The following is a 23,907-nucleotide window of genomic DNA, read 5'->3' on the forward strand; positions in this document are numbered from 1 at the left end:
ACCACCAGGAAAGTTCCAGTCAATTCTTTTTTTTTTAAAGTGAATAAGTGATTACATGCCAAGAATATACTAGGAACTATGAATGTAACAACAAGAGAGTATACCTCTGCCCTCAAAGACTATGAAATCCCATAAGGAAGACAAACAAGTAGACGATTATAAGCAGTGAATTAAGTTATAAAAGAGGTCTATATAGAGTGCTAGGAGAAAGCAGTGGAAGAGTACTTAACTTGCAATATACAGAATCAGCTGTCCTAACCAAATTTCTCCTTAACCAATAGCTTGGATTGAACTAACACTGTTTCTCCTGTAAAACATAATGGCTGATGTCCACAGTAGGCCAAAAGTGCTCATAGCCAGCAGCACTTCCACATCTTGTACTTGAATTTGTTTGCCACAGCCATTCCCAACATGTTTATCCAGTTTCACATGATACTGAATTCATAATTTAATTATTAAGTAAATTATGAAATATGATTGTGAAAAGACTCATAATTTCTATGAAAATGAAGCTGAATACATACATAGGCAAGCTGCTAAAAAAATAATAAGGTGGCCTGTGAGAGTAGGTGCTTTGGCACTAGTCTCCTGGCTAGCGGCGTGCAGAAATCTCGAGCTGGTGGAACCCCCTCATAACCTGGAACCCGGAAGACCGCAAAGACAGTACAATTTCCTCAGTGGCGGACCGCTGTGGTAAGAATGTCTTTCCCCCCTCATTTGAATCGCCCTCCCATGGGAATCCCAGCACTCCCACCAGGGATCCCACCCCCACAGTTTCCTGGCTTTCTACCACCTGTATCTCCAGGGACTCCAATGATTCCTGTACCAATGAGCATTATGGCTCCTGCTCCAACTGTCTTAGTGTCCATGGTTGGAAAACATTTGGGAGCACGGAAGGATCATCCAGGCTTGAAGGCTAAAGAAAATGATGAAAACTGTGGTCCCACTACTACAGTTTTCGTTGGCAACATCTCTGAAAAAGCCTCAGACATGCTTATAAGACAGCTCCTTGCTAAATGTGGCTTGGTTTTGAGCTGGAAGAGAGTACAAGGTGCATCTGGAAAACTTCAAGCCTTTGGATTCTGGGCATATAAGGAGCCTGAAGCAACCCTCCATGCACTCAGGTTATTGCATGACCTGCAGATTGGAGAGAAGAAGCTACTTGTTAAAGTTGATACAAAGACAAAGGCACAACTGGATGAATGGAAAGCAAAGAAGAAAGCTTCTAATGGGAATGCCAGGCCAGAAACCGTCACTAATGATGACAAAGAAGCCTTAGATGAAGAAACAAAGAGAAGAGATCAGATGATCAAAGGGGCCATTGAAGTTTTAATACGGGAATACTCCAGCGAGCTCAATGCCCCCTCGCAAGAATCTGACTCTCACCCCAGGAAGAAGAAGAAGGAAAAGAAGGAGGACATTTTTTGCAGATTTCCAGTGGCCCCACTGATCCCTTATCCACTCATCACTAAGCAGGATATAAATGCTATAGAAATGGAAGAAGACAAAAGAGGCCTGATATTCTGAGAGATCAGCAAATTCAGAGACACAGAAGAAACTGGAAGAAGAGAAAGGCAAAAAGGAAAAAGAAAGGAAATTGAGAAAGAACAGAGAGAAAGAGAGAGGGAGCGTGAAGGGGAACGAGAAAGGTGAGAACGGGAACGAGAAAGGGAAAGAGAACGTGAACGAGAAAAGGAGAAGGAACGGGAGCGGGAACGAGAATGGGATAGGGATCGTGACCGGACAAAAGAGAGAGATCGAGATCGGGATCGAGAGAGAGATCGGGACTGTGATCGAGAAAGGAGTTCAGACTGGAATAAGCATCGCAGTCCATCAAGAGAAAAGAGCAGAGATCGTGAAAGGGAACGGGAGAGGTAAAGAGAGAGAGAGAGAGAGAGAGAGAGAGAGAACGGGAACAAGAAAGAGAACGAGAGCGAGACAGACAGCGAGAAAGGGAACGGGAGCACGAGAGAGAAAAAGACAAGAAGCGGGACCGAGAAGAGGATGAAGAAGATGCATATGAACGAAGAAAACTTGAAAGAAAGCTCCGAGAGAAAGAGGCTGCTTATCAAGAGCGCCTTAAGAATTGGAAAATCAGAGAACGAAAGAAAACCCAGGAGTATGAGAAAGAGGCTGAAAGAGAAGAAGAAAGAAGAAGAGAAATGGCAAAAGAAGCTAAACGACTGAAAGAATTCTTAGAAGATTATGATGATGATAGAGATGATCCCAAATATTACACAGGAAGCGCTCTTCAGAAAAGGTTGCGTGATAGGGAAAAGGAAATGGAAGCAGATGCACGGGATAGGAAGAGAGAGAAGGAAGAGCTAGAGGAAATCAGGCAGCGCCTTTTGGCCGAAGGGCACCCGGATCCAGATGCAGAGCTCCAGAGGATGGAACAAGAGGCTGAGAGGCACAGACAACCACAAATAAAGCAAGAACCAGAATCAGAGGAAGAAGAAGAAGAAAAGCAAGAAAAAGAAGAAAAACGAGAGGAACCCATGGAAAAGGAAGAGCCAGAGCAAAAGTCCTGTCTCCAACCAACTCTGAGGCCCATCAGTTCTGCCCCATCTGTTTCCTCTGCCAGTGGCAATGCAACTCCCAACACTCCTGGAGATGAGTCTCCCTGTGGTATTATTATTCCTTATGAAAATTCACCAGATCAACAACAACCTGAGGAGCATAGGCCAAAAATAAGACTGAGTCTTAAACTGGGTGCTTCCAATAGTCCTGGTCAGCCTAATTCTGTGAAGAGAAAGAAACTACCTGTAGATAGTGTCTTTAACAAATTTGAGAATGAAGACAGTGATGATGTACCCCGAAAAAGGAAACTGGTTCCTTTGGATTATGGTGAAGACAATAAAAATGCTGCCAAAGGCACTGTGAACACTGAAAAAAAGTGCAAACACATTAAGAGTCTCATTGAAAAAATCCCTACAGCAATGGGCTTCCCTGGTGGCGCAGTGGTTGAGAGTCCGCCTGCCGATGTGGGGGACACGGGTTCGTGCCCCGGTCTGGGCAGATCCCACGTGCCGCGGAGCGGCTGGGCCCGTGAGCCATGGCCGCTGAGCCTGCGCGTCCGGAGCCTGTGCTCCGCAACGGGAGAGGCCACAACAGTGAGAGGCCCGCGTACCGGGGGAAAAAAAAAAAAAATCCCTACAGCCAAACCTGAGCTCTTTGCTTATCCCCTGGACTGGTCTATTGTGGATTCTATATTGATGGAACGACAAATTAGACCATGGATTAATAAAAAAATCATAGAATACATAGGTGGAGAAGAAGCTACATTAGTTGATTTTGTTTGTTCTAAGGTTATGGCTCATAGTTCACCTCAGAGCATTTTAGATGATGTTGCCATGGTACTTGATGAAGAAGCAGAAGTTTTTATAGTCAAGATGTGGAGATTACTGATATATGAAACAGAAGCCAAGAAAATTGGTCTTGTGAAGTAAAATTCTTTTTACATTTAGAGTTCCGTTTCAGATTTCTTCTTTCCCACCCTTCAAAGAACTTAAAATTTTTTTTTTGTCTTCACAGACATTTTTGAGATCTGTAATTTTTTTTTTAATGTAGAAAATGTGAATTTTTTTGTCCTCTAATTTGTTAATGCCATGTGTACTCCCTTGGTTGTAAAGACATCTGAATCCTACCATGGTTCTCTTTATACTCACCAGGTACAGATTACTGGTATGTTTTATAAGCCGCAGCTACTGTACACAGCTTATCTGATATAATTTTGTTCTGCTGATTTGTTCCTTGTAAATATTAAAATGACTCCCCCCAAAATAATAATAATAATAATAAGCTGTCTAATTAGATACAGAAATACTAAAGAGTGGAATGGAAAATCATAAAAATCTAGAAGGATTTTGCACTCAGATTTCTTTGAAATGGCTTTAAATTCTCACTCTACTGTAAAGAAATGGAAACTAAAAATCATAGATGATTCATTATATGCGGGCTTTATAATAAGAGACATCATAGAAAATTATAGTCAGCAGATCCTTATTCAAAGGAAAAGTCTTGGTCCTAAAACAAACATTTATGAAATACACACAGTATGTTTTAAGAGAAAATGTTTAAAATGTTCATGTAACTTTTCTTTATAGTTCATCAGTCTTTTTGATTAATTGGTACAAACGACAGTGGAGAAAACTTCAAGTGTAACAGTCCCAAAAAGAGAAACAAGCATGCCAAGAGGGATTTCAGGATGCTGCTGTGTAAGGGATGACTAAAGATTAAACTTTAGGTCTGAAAAGGTGAAAGCTGAAAGGGGCTATGACCCAAGCCAACAAAATCAGCAACAGCATGAACAAAGTAGACCTGGATTTGTTTACCGAGCCCAGAAATGCTGGATAAAGGCAGCCTCTAACAGGCAGTTTTTTATTGGTAAAAAAATCACCCCCACTAGAAAATAAGCTCCATGAAAAGCAAGGACCTTGCCTGTTTTTGATCACTGATCTACCCCTCTTACTAAGTGAAGACTGGAACGCCTGGAATGAAGTAAGCCCTCAGTAATTCTTTATTTAAGGTTGGATGAATCAATCAAATGCACTAACCACAACACACTGACATTTACAAAAGAAGGAATATCCTTCAAATTCGAGCAATGTTAAGCTTAAGAGAAGCAGAGGACAGTGTGACTTGACTCATCAAAAAATAAACTTAAGAGACCCAAGCATCCCTAAAATTTTCCAGTGTCCTTTCTCACTCCCTTCTTCTGGAGACCCTACTCTATAGTTTTACTGATTCTTCACCATTTCTCAGGCCTTTGACCCTGTTCTGTTAGGCTGAAGTGCTCCCTTCCCTTTTCCTTTCTTTATCTATTAAAATTCTATGCCTCAAAAGAAGATCTACAAATGGCTGATAAGCACATGAAAAGATGCTCAGCAACATTAGTCATTTGGGAAATGCAAATCAAAACCACAATGCAATGCCACTTCACATTCACTAGGATTAGGCTAAAATTAAAAAAAAAAACAAACCCTAGGGAATTCCCTTGAGGCCCAGTGGTTAGGACTCCACACTCCGCACTCTCACTTCTGAAGACCCCGGTCAGTCCCTAGTCAGGGAACTAAAATCCCACAAGCCGCGTGGGGCAGCCAAAAAAACCCAAAAAACAAAAGACAGGAACACGTGTTGGCTAGGATGTGGAGAAATTGGAATCCTCATATACTGCTGGTAGGAATGTAAAACGGTACCTTAGAAAATATTCTGACAGTTCCTCAACCCAGCAATTCCACTCCCAATTTCAATACCCAAAACTATTGAAAATATGTCCCCCCAAAACCCTGTACGTGAATATTCACAGCAGCATTATTCGTAATAGTCAAAAAGTAGAAACACTCAGATACCCATCGACTGATGAATGGAAAAATAAAATATAATACTTCCAGTACAATGGAATATTTGGCAATACAAAGGAATGAAGTACTAATATGTACCATAACATGGATGAACTTTGAAAATATTATGCTGAGATAAGTCAGACACATACTGTATGATTTCATTTATATGGATTGTGCAGAATAGGCAAATCTATAGAGACAGAAAGTAGATTTGTAGTTGCCAGGAGCTGAAAGGAAGGAAGAACAGGGAGTCAACACAGTTATGGGGTTTCTTTTTAGGATAATGAAAATGTTCTAAAGTTGATTTGTGCTTATGGTTTCATAACACTGTGAATATACTAAAAGACACTGAATTGTTTGCTTTAAATGGGATGTTTGGTATGTGTAGGGTATGTGAATTACATCTCAATTAAACTGTGTTAAAAGCTCTATGAGTACTTTAAGGGCAAGTTCAAATATGATCCTCCCCCATTTCTTACCTTTCCTAGCAAAAATTAATAATTTCCTCTACACTGTCAAAACAGTTGTTATTATAGTTTGTTAGTTATATGTTACCTATATTAGAGCACAAGCTTCTGAACAGTAAAAAAACTTTTTACTCTTCTTTGCATCCACTTTCCCAAGACCTAAGGCAGTGCATTACATAGAGCAGATACTCAATGTATCTTTAGGGTACTACAGAATTAATTACCCTCAAAGAGTAACATAGGCAAATAATGAGTGAAATTAAACATATTGAGTCAAATTTACCTGTTAAAAAGTCAAAAATGGTTAAGTGTTATTCTAGGATTCATCTCTTCAAGTGATAGCATGGATGGGGTGGGAAGTTCTGATGGCAGAAGAAAATGGACTAGATAGGTATACTCTGCACCTAAACCAGAAAATACTGTCAAATCCTACGATCTTCTTGTCTGAAGTTTACCAATGCCCCACGGCTACATATTCTGGTGCTCCTGAGTTTTACCATCTTTCTTTCCCTTGAAATAGCCACTTGCTCAAATAATGCACGAGTTGCAGTGTTTTACAATAATTTACACAAGGTAGTATTCCTGGGAAAGATTTACAGTCTTTTTGAATCAGTCTCTCCACAGATTAGAGCACACTAAAGAGACACCACCAAATGCAATGTGTGGTATCCTGGATTGGGCAGAGGAACAGAAAGAGAAGAGCAGTGGAAAAATTAGTGAAATCCAAATAGAGTCTGTAGTTTAGTTAGCAGTATTATGCCATGGTTAATTTCTTAGTTTTGATAAATGTACCATGATTATGTGGAATGTTAACATCTGGAGAGGTGGATGAAAGGTATACAGGAACTCTGTAGTGTCTTAGAAACTCTTCTGCAAATCTAAAGTTATTTCAGGGACTTCCCTGGTGGCGCAGTGGTTAAGAATCCACCTGCCAATGCAAGGGACACGGGTTCAAGCCCTGGTCCAGGAAGAACCCACGTGCCGCGGAGCACCTAAGCCCATGCGCCACAACTACTGAGCCTGTGCTCTAGAGCCTGTGAGCCACAACAACTGAGCCCATGTGCCACAACTACTGAAGCCCAGGCACCTAGAGCCTGTGTTCCACAACAAGAGAAGCCACCACAATGAGAAGCTGACGCACAGCAATGAAGACCCAACACAGCCAAAAATAAATAAATATATTAAATAAATAAAGTTATTTCAAAGTAAAGTGTTTTGCTTATTATTTTTTTTTAAAGAAGACTCTCTACTGTGGAGTAACGTAAAATTAGATATACTCATCTAAAGTTCGTTCACGTTTATTCAACAAATGTTGTGCACCTGCTATGAGCATAAGATCATGGGATGAATATGTGAACAAAAAACAAAGATTTCTGCCTTGTGGTGCTTGTATTTCAAGTAGGAGAAGCAGACAATAAATAATAACTTTAATAAGTAAGTTATGTGGTGTGTGAGAAGGTAATAAATGCTATGGAAAAACACAACAGTAAAGCAGTGTTGGGAGATCAGAAGTGGGGGAGGGAAGGAAAGATGGATTTTTTAAAATAGTGGTGTGGAAAGGCCTCACTGAGAAGAGGACATCTGAGCAAGACACGAGGGGGAGCAGGCCAAAGGATACCTGGAGGAAGAGCATTCCAGGCAACGGGGCAGCTAGAGCAAAGGTTCCAAGACTGGGGCGCGCCCAGCTTGTTCAGGAAGCGGCACCACAATCAGTGAGAAGGCAGCACAGAGTGAGGGGTGAGTGGGAGGGGAGAAGGTGAGGAAGGTTTCAGGAACCAGACCACAGGAGCGCTTTGGCTTTTCCTCTGAACAGAATGGGGACCACTGGAGACTGCACAGAGTACTGTGCCCCAACTTAATGTTTTAAAAGAATCACTCTGGCAGTTGTCTTGAAAATACTCTTTACTCAACATCACCTATGTGGTATTCTTAGCCTGAACCTAACCATGAGAAAACAATAAGGTAATTCCAGAATATGGGACATTCTACAAAGCAACAGGCCTGAACTCTTTAAAACAGTCAGTGTCATGAAAAACAAAAAAAAGGGTGAGGGGAACTATTTTAAATTAAAAGAGCCATAACGACCAAGCAAAATGAACCTCGACTGAAATCCTTAAAAGGGGTGTATATTCGTTTTCTATGGCTGCTATAACAATATCACAAACTGTGTGACATAAAACAGAAATGTAATGCCTCACAGCTCTGAAGGCCAGATATCAGAAATCAGTATCACTGGCTGAAAGCAAGGTGTTGGCAGGGCTGTGCTTCTTCTGGAGGCTCTAGAGGAAAATCTGCTCCTGGCTTCTGGTGGCTGCTGGCATTCCTTGGTTTGTTGGCTGTATCACTGCAATATTTACCTCTGTCTTTACATCCCTTCCTCCTGTGTATGCGTGCGTGTGTGTGTGTGTGTGTGTGTGTGTGTGTGTGTGTGAAATCTCTCTCTGCCTCCCTCTTATAGGGACACATGTGAAAAGCATTTAGAGTCCACCAGGATAATCCAGGATAGGATAATCTCTCCATCTCAAAATCGTGAATTTAATCACATCTGCAAAAATACTTTTTCCAAGTAAGGTAACATTTAGGTTCCAGGAATTAGGATCTGATATTTTAGAGGGCTATTATTCAGCCTACTACAGAAGGGAAAGGTATAAAAGATGTTTCTTAGACATTAGATGATACTGAATTAACATTAATTTTCTTAGATGTGATAATAGGATTGCAGTTACAGGATAATATCCTTGTTCTTAGGGGTTATATATTGAAAGGATCAGAGATGAACTTTCATAAAACGTGTAACTTTCTTTCAAATTGTATAGCAAAAACAAATACACATATATAGAGAGAGAACACTCACTAGATAACTTACAAATGCAGCAAAATGTTAACAACAGGTGAATCTAGCAGGAAGGGTTTATGGGTTTTTATTATACTATTCTTTCAACTCTTCTATAGATTTGATATTTTTCAAAATAAGAATCTGCAGGAAAAAAAATTTTAAGTATACACTAGAGGGGGCAAAGGGAGAAGCAGAAGACTGTAGAAGCTGTAATCTAGGCAAAAGATGATAGTAACTCTAACCAGGGTGGCAGCAGTGGAGTTGGTGAGATGTGGCTGGAGTCTGGATATATTTTGAAGGTTGAGGCAGTAATTACTGATAGACTAAACAGAGTGTGAAGTGTGAGAGAAAGAGAGGAATCAGGAATGACTCCAAGGCTTTGAGACTGACCTACCATCAACTGAGAAGGGGAAGAATACTTTTTATAGGAAATAACAGAATTCCAGTTTTGGACATACTACTTTTGAGATACTAATTCAAAATAGAGATGTTAAGAAGGCAGTTAGATAAAAGTCTGGATTTCAGGAGAAAACTCTAAGCTAGAGATATAAATTTAACATTTAATCAGTAGAGTGCTAATATAAGATTATACTGAAGTCATGATATTGGACTAGATCACCAAAGGAGACAGTTACAGCAACCTATAAAATCCAAAGCAGTACACATCAGGGCAGAAAAGAACCAAAGAAAATTGTATAACCTCAGTCATCCTAAGATTGGATGGAGCTATCAGCATTTCTTCAAGGAAACTGATCCACTGAAGGAAGCCCAGACTACTTAAATGTCTTGAAAGATTTTCTGGTTCCCCCAAATTTTACAATATATACTGCTATATAGCATTCCAAGTCCTACAAAAAGAATTAAAACATCCATCACTCAAGAGAATACCTTTTAAAAAAACGCCCAACACAAAATGATGACAATTTTTATTAAGAATCTCTTATATTACATTTTTAAAAGACAAAGTATATACAAATATATAAAGTATATAAAACAGGGATAGCTATATTTGCCTTATCAGTAGTCATTGCTTTGAATTCTGCACCCTCCAAAAAATCCATTTAGCACAACTACCCTTCCTCTATTTTCTTTAAAAATATTTATTTATATATTTGGTTGCACCAGGTCTTAGATACAGCAGGCAGCTCCTTAGTTGTGGCACATAGGCTTCTTAGTTGTGGCATGCCAACTCTTAGTTGCAGCATGCATGTGGGATCTAGTTCCCTGACCAGGGATTGAACCTGGGCCCCTGCATTGAGAGCGCGGAGTCTTTTATCCACTGTGCCACCAGGGAAGTCCCGCCCCTCCTCTATTTTATTATTGCTTCCAAAGAGACAATCTAGAACTTTTGTGTTATGCAAACTAAACACTATAGCACTGTAGTTCAATTTTAATGAAATTTAATACAATGAGACATTAACTAAATGGAAACAGACGAGTAACATATCTAAGGAGGAGCAACAGTTTTGGTTTTTTTCCCCCTGGTAGAAGGAACCTTGTTTTTTAATTTAATTTAATTTAATTTAATTTAATTTTGTTTTTTTAACTTAGGAGGTGCAACAGTTTAAAAACAATATGTGGATTTTTGTTTCAGGATATTCGTGAAAAATCTCACACTGTATACAACATTTTGAATGTACATACATTTTTCTAGAAAGAAGGTTCAAACATTTTATTACATTTTCAATGGGATCCATGATCTCAACATAGTTTAAACTTTCAGGCTTGAAAATTAACATTGCTAGAGATCTGAAAGTCGAAGCACAAACTGAGTGTGTCAAAATTAAAAATTTATTGGATTTTAAAAATAGAATACACACTTTCACATCTTTAAAAGCAAGTACACTGATGATAAGGGAAATCTGTCAATTTCAAGTCATGTTTAGACACCATGAAAATTTTCTTATGAAAACATGCTCCAAAGAAATTCCTTAACAAGTACACTTACTTCTGAAAACTTTAAACCTTAAAGGAACAGAAGCCTAAGACCTTACATTTAAATTCCTGTTCTCAATTACCAGTGAGATTATTAGCTAATTCCCCCTGCTTCTAATAATCAGCCAAGAGTTATCTCCCATTTTACTTCAGGCATCTAAAAAAGGCTTTTAAATTAGAGAAATAGGTAAAACCGAGGAAGGTCCTCAGTAAAATGGGTAAAACATGAAAGAGAAGAAGAGGCAGAAACAGCCTTAATCATTATTTTCAACTTGGTTCAGTTTATTCAGTATTCAAAGAAATTCACACTTTCTTGTTCAAAAGTGTGTAACTACTTTTTTTTTTTTTTTTTTTTTTTGCGGTATGCAGGCCTCTCACTCTTGTGGCCTCTCCCGTTGCGGAGCACAGGCTCTGGACGCGCAGGCCCAGCGGCCATGGCTCACAGGCCCAGCCACTCAGAGGCATGTGGGATCTTCCCGGACTGGGGCACGAACCCGTGTCCCCTGCATCGGCAGGCGGACTCTCAACCACTGTGCCACCAGGGAAGCCCTAAAGTGTGTAACTACTTTTAACATTAAACATAAAAGCTGACTTAAAGTCTCCTCAATTCTTTACACAATACCTAACATTTATATTCTAACTAAGTGGTAAGAATTGTTCTTAGCACTTTATTTGTATTAGCTCACTTAATCCATGTATGTGTATACATATCTTTTATTTTGTTTTGTCCTTTGCTGAGGCTTGAACTCCCTGGGCTGACAAAAAATACCTGTATCACATCCTAATTATAACCAAAGGTTCACTTTGGGGTTTGATTCAGAAGTGTGACTTCCCCAAGAAGAGCCTTCCAAGTCCTGAATCCTGGCATCAGAGCTGTCACTGGTCTGGACTAAAGGTCTAGTGTGGCTCTGTTCAACCTGGGATTACATTCTTTCCAGGATGAATATAAGAATCTCTTTCAGTTCAAAACTCAAATATCGAATGGACCCCGCAACTGCCTTGATCTCTCCAACAGAAAATGACTTCCTATGCCCATTTCCCTCACCATAATAAACAATCTAGACCTAGCCTAAAAATAAATCAAAGCAGAAAGATACTTCTAAGCTACCCATTTGGGGACCATGAAGGTCTTCACTCTGACCTGAAAGAGAATTACTTTACTCAGGTTATATTTATAAAAGACTGAATAATAATGAAAAGTGCATATTTTACAATAGTCAGTGAAAGAACAGGATAAAAGGATATATAAGGTAGGAGAAAAACTATATAAAATCACATTAAAAACAGAAAGGAAATACAATGAAATATTAACAATCGCTGTGGCTGGGGTTTACACTTCTAAAATATTTTTTTTTCTAGTTTTTGTTATTAACTTAGCATTAATTTGTGCTTTTTAAATATTTATTCTCAAATTATAAACTATATATATGACCTATAAAATAACTAATCTAGATAGTTAGCTTTATATTAGAGTATATTTGTTTATCCCATATCAAAATGTTATTTCCTAAACAGGTTGTCATCCTATAACTATCTTCTGATCATTTTCCCGAAACCTTACCAAAACAAAGCTCTCTTATAATCTTTCTCCATTTTGTTTTCAACTCCTCCCTGAAAAATACGTATTTAGTGGGAATCAAGATTTTCTGCTCAGAGTGTAAAATCACTCTAGATTTAAAAGCAACATTGGGCTTCCATGGTGGTGCAGTGGTTAAGAATCCACCTGCCAATGCAAGGGACACGAGTGTGAGTCCTGGTCCGGGAAGATCCCACAGGCCATGGAGCAACTAAGCCTGCGAGCCACAACTACTGAGTCCACGTTCCACAACTACTGAAGCCTGTGCACCTAGAGCCTGTGCTCCGCAATGAGAAGCCACCGCAATGAGAAGCCCACGCACCGCAGTGAAGAGTAGCCCCCGCTAGCCACAACTAGAGAAAGCCCACGCACAGCAACGAAGACCCAATGCAGCCAAAAATAAGTTTATTTAAAAAAATTTTTTAAACCTTGTTTATACAAAATAAATAAATAAAAATAATAAAAGCAACATTATAACCCCACATCTAAAAGCCCCTGGAATAGCAGAAAACATTGTTGAATGTGTATTTCCTGTACACTAATTTAAGTATCTTTGTCCTATTAAAAAAAATGGCGATATCTGATTGATACATTCAACAACAGCAACCAAAATCTATGTTGAGTTCACAGTTTGCAAAGTGAATTTCCAAAAATATCACATTAACACATTCAAGTTTAGTTGGCAGAGACACATCTGCAATGTTTAACAGAAACAAACAGCCTAAGATTGGCACATGGAGAATGGCAGCTCTGAGTTTATCTCCTTCCAGCAAATGTGCTTCATTAGCCATTGTGCTTTTTTCCTTCAAAGACTCTCAGGTCACTGCCACATTGCTTCCTATTAGGCAAGTTAGTACTGAGAAATGGTGCCTAAAGCTAAATAGATATAGATATGTATATATATCATCAGTCTGTGATCCTGGCAAATTCACATTTAGTTTTGTTTGTGTTTTACTTTTCTTTGTTTAAAATACATTTTCAAACTTTCACCTAAGGACAGAGAATGAGGGAAAAGTATAATTAACCGCTATGTACCCATCATCCAGCTTCAACAATTACCAATATTTTGTTATTCTTGTTTTATCTATTCCCCCCCAACTTTTTTAAGGGAGGGAGTGGAATACTTTAAAACAAATCTTGGACATGATCAGAAGAAAGTCTCTTGCTATCAAACTTAAAAGTTGTAAATACACTTGTCTTCTTTCAGTTAAACCTAATAGTATTAAAAATATTTAAAATGGAAACTTCCCTGGCAGTCCAGGGGTTAAGACTCCATGCTTCCACTGCAGGGAGTGCTGGTCTGATCCCTGGTCGGGGAATTAAGATCCCACATGTGGGATGTGGTCCCACAAGGTGTGGCCAAAAAATATACTTTTTGGTGTGGCCAAAAAAATATTTATTTAAAATGTTAAGATTTTAAACAATGTCTACTACAGCTTAAGTTAGAATCGGTCTTTTGGAGCTAGAAGAAAAAGATATCATCTATTTCCTTGCTATTCAAATTGTGATATTTGGGCCAGCAGCATTGCTACTACCCAGGAGCTTGTTCAAAATGCAGAACCTCAGGCCCAGCCCAGACCTCCTGAACCAGACTCTGCCCCCCAGTGACTGACATGCTCATTCAGCTCTGCGAAGCGCGGCTGAACCAACTCTGCTCAGTTGAGAAAACTGAGGCCGAGAGAGGTCAAGTGAGTCTCCCAACAGGAGTAAAACCCAGGATATCTGACTCTGAGACCAGGTTTTTTCCTTACATGACACGCTGTCTCTCAACAAACCTGCCTCCCATCACAAGACCTGAGGCTTTCACATCCTTCTGGAAACTAATTCAATAAACAGGTAAGTGAATTTCCCATAGGATAATTTTTTTAAATTCATGAGAGCCTGATATTTTCCCAAATAATATAGCTGGAGCAGAATCTGTAAATTAATCAAACCTTTTCCTTCTTTGGGTAAAAGGATGGACCTTTTCAGCAAGAGTGCCCTCAAGGGGACCAATTTAATTAATTTATGGCTAGGTATTTTTTCAATGGTGAGTACTATAGTTTCCTTACACAGAGAATATATTACTGCGTGCAAATGAAAACTTGGGCCTTTCAGCATAGGATCAATAAGCACAGTACTGAAAGCCAAACTCATTTTCTAATTATGGCTTCAGTAAGAAAGTTCAGAAATGAGTTAAAATGTACCATCTATTCACATCAGCAGTGATAACCAAGTCTCCTTGTTACACTAAAAAGGCATTGTCTTTTTTTCTTAATTGTAAGAAAAGAAATTATAATTTTTAAAGTTGTGAATAAAACCTAAGATTTTAAAAATTATTTTAAAAGGCAAATGTTACTTTAATTATGGTACCTATGTATTTTTTAAAATTTATTTTTATTTTGGCTGCATTGGGTCTATGTTGCTGCGTGCGGGCTTTCTCTAGTTTTGGCGAGCGGGGGCTATTCTTCATTGTGGTGCGCGGGCTTCTCATTGTGGTGGCTTCTCTTGTTGCAGAGCACAGGCTCTAGGCACATAGGCTTCAGTAGTTGTGTCATGTGGGCTCAGCAGTTGTGGCTCACGGGCTCTAGAGCACAGACTCAGTAGTTGTGGCGCAAGGAGTTAGTTGCTCCACAGCATGTTGGATCTTCCCGGACCAGGGCCCAAACCCGTGTCCCCTGCATCTTTAGGTGGATTCTTAACCACTGTACCACGAGGGAAGTCCCTATGTGTTTTTTTAGAAAAGAAATTTTTGTCACATGGGTTTCTGGAAGAGGACACTCAATTTTCAAAAGAGAACTTTACAACACCTGGAAATTCCAGAGGCTTTTGCAGGACACTAGTAAGAAAGCTATTTTCTATAGAATAAAGAGATTCTGAAATTTTCACTGGAGTGTCTTTTCTTAACAAAATAAATAATGTAGGATTTTTTTTTAAATGTCAAAACCAGTAATTTTTCTTCAAGAATACTGGTAGAGGGCTTCCCTGGTGGCGCAGTGGTTGAGAGTCCTCCTGCCGATGCAGGGGACACGGGTTCGTGCCCCGGTCCGGGAAGGTCCCACATGCCGTGGAGCGGCTGGGCCCATGAGCCATGGCCACTGAGCCTGCATATCCGAAGACTGTGCTCCGCAACTGGAGAGGCCACAACAGTGAGAGGTCCGCGTACCGCAAAAAAAAAAAAAAAAAAAAAGAATACTGGTAGAGTAAACCGGTACAGCCCTTATGGAGGGCAGTTTGGCAATATGCATTAAAAAATAAAATATATATGCCACTGGATCCAGTAGCTTCCCCCTTAGGAATATGACCTAAAGAAATAATTTAAAATGTGTGCAAAGGTTTTCCTACTAGGAAGTTTTGTGCAATACTGTTTATAAATAAAAAATTCAAAACAACCCAAGAACTTATTGGAAGACAATATGTAAATAAATAAGTGCATCATAAAGTACATGATATTCTATTCTTAAAAGGATAATGCAGCTCTACAATGAAATCACCTCCAAAATATATTATTCAGTTTGAAAAGATTAAGATAATGTTTTATATAATGAAATCATATTATGATTATGAAAATATATTAAATAAAACATTTAAGTCATATATATTAAAGTTACTATTAAATAAACAAATAAATTACTTATTATATGTTGTATCTTCACCTATAGAGAGTAGAAGTATGATGTCCAATAAAATATATCAGTAGTTACCTCTCAACAGTTGGGCTGCTGTTCATTTTTACTTCCTTTATATTTCCCTGTAGTGCTTCAATTTTCTATAAAACCATGTATAATATATTTACAATCAGTTTAAAAATACAATTATATGCATTTTTTTAAGGCAAAAAGTAGAAGTACAAATTCAAGGCTTAGAGTGCATAAGGAAGCTTAACAATGGAGAAAAAATAATAAAAGCAAAAAGCCCTCCCCACCTGCCTACTACACTTCAGGTCTTTTGGAGAATAGGGAAGAGGAGAAATGAGTAAAAGAGCTGAAGGGTGGCAACAGTGAGCAACCTGTTACACCACAGAGAAGCTCACCACTTTAACCACAGCAGAAGCATAGCGCGGGAAGGTGCTCTTAGGTCTACCCCCGCCCCCCCCCGAAACAAAACCAGCCACACAGACTAGTCTCAGCAGCTCACTATCATGATAATCTAGCTTTGGCCATACTCAGACACTGAGCCCATTCTAAAGTTACATGGAAGTATATCACAAAGTTTTACTGTTATTTTCAGTAATTCCTCATAGAGGGCAGTTCTAAATTTCTTCATATATGATGTATCAATATGGGTCAAAACTTCCCTGTCCCTCCTTTTTTTCTTTTTCCTGGGCTTGGAACAAAAAGCAATTGCAATGATATCACTTCACAAAGATTACTGCAGTGAGGGGACTTCCCTGGTGGGCCAGTGGTTAAGACTCTGTGCTCCCAATGCAGGGGGCCCAGGTTCCATCCCTGGTCAGGGAACTAGATCCCACATGCATGCCGCAATTAAGAGTCCACATGCCACAACTAAAAGATCCTGCATGCCACAACGAAGATCCCACATGCCACAACTGAGACCCAGTGCAGCCAAATAAATAATTGAATAAATATTACAAAAAAGATTACCGCAGTGAAACTGAAGGAACAGCAAAATAAGAAAACCAAACCTTTGATCTATGGAGACTTATAGATGTCCAAGGTCAAACAGAAACTATTCTCTAGAACTTCTAAATTTTAGATGCAAGATCCAAATAACTCCCTACCCTAGTCTTTTAGTTTGTACCCAAGTATCACAAGCTTTTATTTTCAAGGTTTATTCTGACTTTGCAAATAAAATTGGGCATTTTACTAAAACTTCTTTGAACTCATTACTCCATGAATAAAACAAGAAAAATACCCATACTGATGTAGAGAAACACATTTTGCACAGTACTCTAAATCAACTCCCCTTTGTTTCCCTCCTGTAAAGGACTGGCTTAATTACAGTAGTAAAGCCCAAAAAACCAATCAATCTAATCAATCTAAGAATTGACTATGCATCCATTTGGCAATTGAAGGTTTATTTTAGTATTTGAAACTCTGTGGTTGTTCAAACTAGAAACCTCATGAATTTAGTTTGATATTGATTTCTATTAACAAATGCAACTGACACAATTTCATCCCTCATTAGGAGTGATTTAAGACTCTTAACTGCCAACTTAATCAGCATTATTGAAGCATTATCTGTGTGGAGAAAAAAAGTATACTTGTCCTTCCAAATATCAGTCATTCAATCACCAGATACACCTTCATTCAGTGGTAAATACGTTATTTAGAACAGAAGTTTTAATAACAGGTGAAAAATGAAAAGCAAACTTTCTACCATCCTAGTACTGACAGACAATCCTTATTACTTAGGGAAGGGAAAATAATCAGTCTCCAACCTATTTTAGTTGAACCCTTCCATTAGTAGAGGAACTGAACTGATGGCACATCAAGCTACTCTCCATAAATTACTTTTCCTCAACAAATTCAGAGACAAGCTCAAGAACTGGGACACAGAATGGAAGAGAGAAGAAAGAAGGACATGGTCTCCTAAGCCACATTATAGTTCAGAATCGGCTCCATTCAACTAATTGAAACTATCAGTAAGAATTTTCCATCCGCTAGATCAGCTACTTTCTATCATTCATTATGATACACTGCTTAAGCACACCAAGTTGCCAAATCACAAATATTTTGGCATTATCTCAAGCAAGGAATAAAATCACAAGAAAAAAATTTAAACCCTACTATGTGCAACAGCTAGTCATTTTCAAAATTTATAATATTAATGTATCAATTATACCAGTGAAGATATTCTGCCTATATTTTGTTTCATTGTTCAGCTTAATGAAAGTGTGATGGAAAAGTAAGCATTTATTACTATCTGTTTAGCAATTATATACTTGAAGTTCAATCAAAGATTTTAGAACATCACTGAAACAGTTAAAGGAACACAATCAAAAGATGTTAATCCACCAGGAAAAGGGTGAGCTGTATGTTCACTCTGATCTTGAGCTTACTACCAAAGGAAAAATTTTAAGAATTTTCTAAGAGAAGGAAAAAGAGGGAAAAGAAAAGAGATACTCTGAGTGCAGCCACCATCCTTTACTATTCTATCCTTTAAAAAAAATACTCTCGGGACTTCCCTGGTGGCACAGTGGTTAAGAATCTGCCTCCCATGCAGGGGACACGGGTTCGAGCCCTGGTCCAGGAAGATCCCACATGTCGCAGAGCAACTAAGCCCGTGAGTCACAACTACTGAGCCTGCGCTCTAGAGCCCGCAAGCTGCAACTACTGAGCCTGAGTGCCACAACTACTGAAGCCCACACACCTAAAGCCCATGCTCCACAACTACTGAAGCCTGCACGCCTAGTGCCTGTGCTCCGGAACAAGAGAAGCCACCGCAATGAGAAGCCCGCGCACCGCAACGAAGAGTAGCCCCCGCTCGCCGCAACTAGAGAAAGCCTGCGCACAGCAACGAGGACCCAATGCAGCCAAAAATAAATAAATAAATAAAAATTTAAAATATATATATTAAAAAAATACTCAAAATTTTTCCCTAAAAATGTTTTAAATGTGCTTACTAGATACAGTATTAATGCTAGAGTGTCCATGAGCTCTCGTTGGCCCTTTTCCTCTTCTCTATCTACAGTTCTCTCCTTGGGTAATGTTATCCAGGCTCAAGGATTTAAATACATGCACAATTTATAATTCCAGCTCAGACTTTTCTAACTTGAAACTCATACACTTAACCACATACTTGACCAAGATATCTAATAAGCATTTCAAACTCAGCATGTCCAAAAATAAATTCCTGATCTGCACTGCCACCCCTCCAACCAATGCAACCCACAGTCTTCCCCATTTAAGCTGACATCAACTCCATTTTTCAAGTTGCTCAAGTCAAAACCTTTGGAACTGTTCTTGATTCCTATCCTTCTCTCACATCCCATGATTTGGTAATGAAATCCTATTGCTTCAATCTTCCAAATATATCTAGAAACTAACCATATCTCACCATGTGTTCTGAGCTGCCACCATCTCTTGCCTAGATTACTGCAGGCTTCCTCACAGATCTTCCTGCTTCTACCCTAATACCCCTACAGTTTCATCTTTATACAGCTGCCAGAATGATCCTTTTAAAACTAAGTCAAAGGTCTCTCCTCTATTCAAACCCTGCCATGGCTCCCCATCTCTCTTAAGAGTTAAAACCAAAGCCCTTTCAATGATACAAAGCCCTTCATGATCTGACCTCATGTGCGACCCTTCTGCCCTCCCCTCCTGTTATTCTTCCCACCGTTCATTCCTCCAGGCCCCTTAAGGTTCCCTGAAGTCACAAGACAACCACCAGAACCGCACTGAGGGCCTTTGCTTTTCCTGTTCTCTTAGCCTGGAAGGCATTTATCCCAAACATTCACTCGGTTAACTCCCTTACTTCCTTCAAGTCTTTGTTCAAAGATCACTTCTCAGTGAGGCCTACCCTGTCCACTCTACTTAATATAGCAGAAGGAAGGAAAGAAGGGAAGCAGGGAGGAAGAAATTCACCCTCAGTGAACTCATCTCACCTTGCAAAGACTGTGGAAGAAAGTACTAGTACTAGAGGGAGTATATTCCCATGAGAAAATGGAACAGGAGATTAGCTGGAACCCTTCATCAAGACCCTAGTCATGTTTAGAGACTTGAAGAACTCTATGTGCAAAGGACAAAGAAAAGAAGAGTTCTGCTACCAAAAAGGATCTATACACAGAGGCCCTATCTGAGTCACAAATATATATCTGGTATACACTAATGTAAGAGGCTCATGGGGAAAACAAACAAACACAATTTAAAGCATAGCAAACCATTTCCTTACCTACACATGGCAAAAGAGAAACAGCAAGGAAATATATCTCAATGCCAGGTACATGCAAATAAATTAAATAATTTCTGCTCCGTATACCTGTAACAGTTTGTCTCTTACCTGAGATGCTCAGCTTTAGAAACAAAAAACAAAAAAACAAACTCATCATCATTTTGAACTCTGACTAGCCAACATCTAACTTCCTGAATTCATAGTTTCAGTTTTCAAAAAGGACACCTAAAGCTCCAATCGGTTTAGCATAACATGAAGTGCCAAACAGAAAAACTTGTCATTTCACGGACAAGTGAAAAATCAACAATTTATTCAAACATGTATTGAGTACCTAATATTTGTCAGGCCTGTGATAGGAGCTGATATGGCCTTGAGTGTAGTGACTATAGTCAAAATGAGGAACAAATATCAAACACATGAGCATTTGCTTTTATTTTAAGCATATTTATCAATTATATTGATAATGAGTATACATTCTGGCACTGTACTAGATGCTCAGGGGTTATAAAGGTGAATAATAGATTATATTTATTGTTACTTGTACGCCAGACACTGCATATTATCTCATTTATTAATCCAACAATTTTATGAGTTAAACATCCTCGTTTTAGAGATGATAAACTAAAGCTTAGAAAATTTAAGAGGCAAAATTAGCAAGTCTCAGAGCTGGGGTTTAATCTCAGGCACTTTAAACTCCAGGACTCATGTACTTAACTGTTATGCTAAACTGCTTCCCTCAAGTAGCTTCAAGTCTGGAGAGCAGAAAGATAAGCTTAGAAATAATGTTAATACATGTGGCCAGTGCCATCTCATTAGTGCCCAAAAGTCTACCTGGTAAATAAAAATGGCAAATTAAGTACCTACAGTAAAGAATTTACACATTTTATACTACAGAATTACTCCCTAAAGGACAAATTTAATTTTTTAAAATTTATTAATTTTTATTTATTTTTGGCTGTGTTGGGTCTTCGATACTGCACGCGGGCTTTCTCTAGTTGCAGCGAGCGGGGGCTACTCTTCATTGAGGTGTGCGGGCTTCTCATTGCAGTGGCTTCTATTGTGGAGCATGGGCTCTAGGTGTGTGGGCTTCAGCAGCTGTGACACGTGGGCTCAGTAGTTGTGGCTCACGGAGTTAGTTGCTCCATGGCATGTGGGATCTTCCCAGAGCAAGGCTTGAACCAGTGTCCCCGGCACTGGCAGGCGGATTCTTAACTGCTGCGCCACCAGGGAAGCCCAACAAATTTAATTTTAAAGAAATAAATAGCTTACAGTTGTATATGATTTACATAATGACAGCAATTTTACAAGAGAAGTAAAATGAATGAAAATAATAGATAAAAGCAACTAAGTCCTTTCTACTCTAAAAAGGCCGATCTGCAATAACTTCAATTTAATTACTTCAGTGACAAGACCTCCAATTCTGTCCAACTCATCTCTTCCTAACACATGGGAACAAAATCAGGTGACTTTAATATAGCACAAAACTGAAAGCCACTTTAAGTATTCACCTAGAAACTTTTTTTTCACAGATTCTAAATACTTATGTAGAAAAGGTTTCCTTCTGCCTCTAAGTAAAACTTCTTTTTACACGTTAGCTACACAAAGCTTCCTAAGACAGATGGGCAGCCTGCAAGGCCTTCAAATCCTTTGTTTAAAAGGTGGCAAATGGGTCCTATTGACCAATAAAACCAGCCAGGTTTCTGAGAAGCACTGACCCCAATAAAGCCATTATGTTTCTTCATCTTGCAAGACCAGAGCAGACAAAGACGCCAAAGCTAAAAGAAGAGAAACCAGAGGAAGATCAGACAAACATTAAAATCTGTATCATACAAATTTGTGACACAAACAGCCCCTACTTTTTTTTTAACACTGCCTTCACAATGTTAACCTACAAAAATGAAAAGACTGACCCCACTCTGTTTTTAAAATCTTAATCTATCACTCAACTAGGTAAAATCTCAGCAGTTGGTATGAATAAAAACTGCTAACCTCTTTAAAAATATATACAAGGGTTTTCTTCCCATGTAAAACAGGGAGCTAACAGAATAAAGTCATATTTGACCATTGAAGACATTCCTAAATAGTGGAAAAGTTTCTTCTTAAAAAAAGAAGTAGGAAAAAAAAAAGAAGTAGGTATGTATAGAAATCCCTGAAGAAGCTATCAAAATTCTGTTAGAATAAACAAATTCAGTAAAGTTGTAGGATATGAAATAAATAACAAAAACCTGTTGCAATTCTGTACACTAATAACAAACTATCAGAGAGAGAAATAAAGAAAACAATACCGTTTACAACTGCATCGAAAAGAATAAATATTTAGGAATAAATTTAACCAAGGAAGAGAAAGACTTGGGATATCAAAAACTTCAAGACATTAATGAAAAAAAAATTTATGACACAAATAAACGGAAAAATATTCCACGCTCATGGACTGGAAGAATCAAGATTGTTAAAATGTGATTACTACCCAATGCAATCTACAAATTCAGTGCAATCTCTATCAAAACTCCAATGACATTTTTCAAAGAAACAACAAATAATCCCAAAATTTGTAAGGAACCACAAAAAAACCTGAGAAAGAAAGAACAAAGAGAAAGAAGAAGAGAAAGAAGAAAGCTGGAAAGAATCTTGAGAAAGAAGAACAAAGCAGGAGGCATCACACTCCCTGATTTCAAACTATATTACAAAGCCATAGTAATTAAAATAGTATGTGACTGGCACAAAAACAGACACATAGATCAATGAAACAGAGTACAGCATGCAGAAACAAACCCACACATAAATGGTCAACTAATTTACAACAAAGGAGCCAAGAACATACAATGGGGAAAGGACAGTCTCTTCAACAAATCATGATGGGAAAACTGGACAGCCACATGCAAAAGAATGAAATTCAACCACTATCTTACACCATACACAAAAATTAACTCAAATGGATTAAAGACTTGAATGTTAGATCTGAAACCATAAAACGCCCAAAAGAAAATACAGGCAGTAAGCTCCTTGACATAGGTCTTGGCGATGATTTTTTGAATCTTACACCAAGAGAAAAAGCAACAAAAATAAATAAGTGGGACTATATCATACTAAAAACTTCTGCACAGGAAAGGAAACCACCAACTAAATGAAAAGGCAAGCTACTGAATGGGAGAAAATATTTGCAAATCATGTATCTGGCAAGGGGTTAATAGCCAAAATATATAAAGAACTCTTACAGTAGCCAAAAAAAAACAAAACCCCAAACAATCCAATTTAAAAATGGGGAGAAGATCTGAATTGACATTTTCCCAAAGACACACAGATGGCCAGCAGGTACATGAAAAGATGCTCAACATCATTAATCATCAGGGAAACACAAACGAAAACCACAATGAGATATCACCTCACACCTGTCAGACAGGCTATCATCAAAAAGACAAGAAATAAGGATGTAGAGAAAAGGGGAATCCTTGTGCACTGTTGGTGGGAATGTAAACTGATGCAGCCACTGTGGAAAACAGTATGGAGGTTCCTCAAAAAATTAAAAATAGGACTATCGTATGATCCAGCAATTCCACTTATGAGTATATAGTTGAAAAAAATGAAAACACTAATTCAGAAAGATACATGGACTCCAATGTTCATAGCAGCATTGTTTACCATAGGCAAGATATGGAAGCAACCTAAGTGTCCATCAACAGATGAATGGATAAAGAAGATGTCACTCACACACACACACACACACACACTATGGAATATTACTCAGCCATAAGAAAGAATGAAATCCTGCCGTTTGCAACAACAATATAGATGGACCTAGAGAGTATTATGTTTAGTGAAATAAGTCAGAGAAAGACAATCTACGTTATCTCATGTGGAAATCTAAAAACTAAAACAAATATATATAGCAAAACAGAAAGAGACAGACACAGAGAA

General features: G+C 38.5%; 1 protein-coding gene across 1 annotated transcript; it reads left to right on the plus strand.

Moving 5' to 3' along the window:
- Positions 1–588: 588 nt before the first annotated feature.
- Positions 589–5,365, plus strand: LOC114886054 (RNA-binding protein 25-like). The gene is given in 3 exon segments (XM_029206558.1): positions 589–1,866; positions 1,869–2,952; positions 3,160–5,365. Coding segments are annotated over 3 exon segments (2,541 nt in total). The 5' UTR covers positions 589–699; the 3' UTR covers positions 3,450–5,365.
- The last annotated feature ends 18,542 nt before the right edge of the window (positions 5,366–23,907 follow it).

Source organism: Monodon monoceros, unplaced genomic scaffold (assembly GCF_005190385.1).
Source record: "Monodon monoceros isolate NGI ecotype Baffin Bay Population unplaced genomic scaffold, NGI_Narwhal_1 Super_Scaffold_6, whole genome shotgun sequence".
Taxonomy (NCBI): Eukaryota; Metazoa; Chordata; class Mammalia; order Artiodactyla; family Monodontidae; genus Monodon; species Monodon monoceros.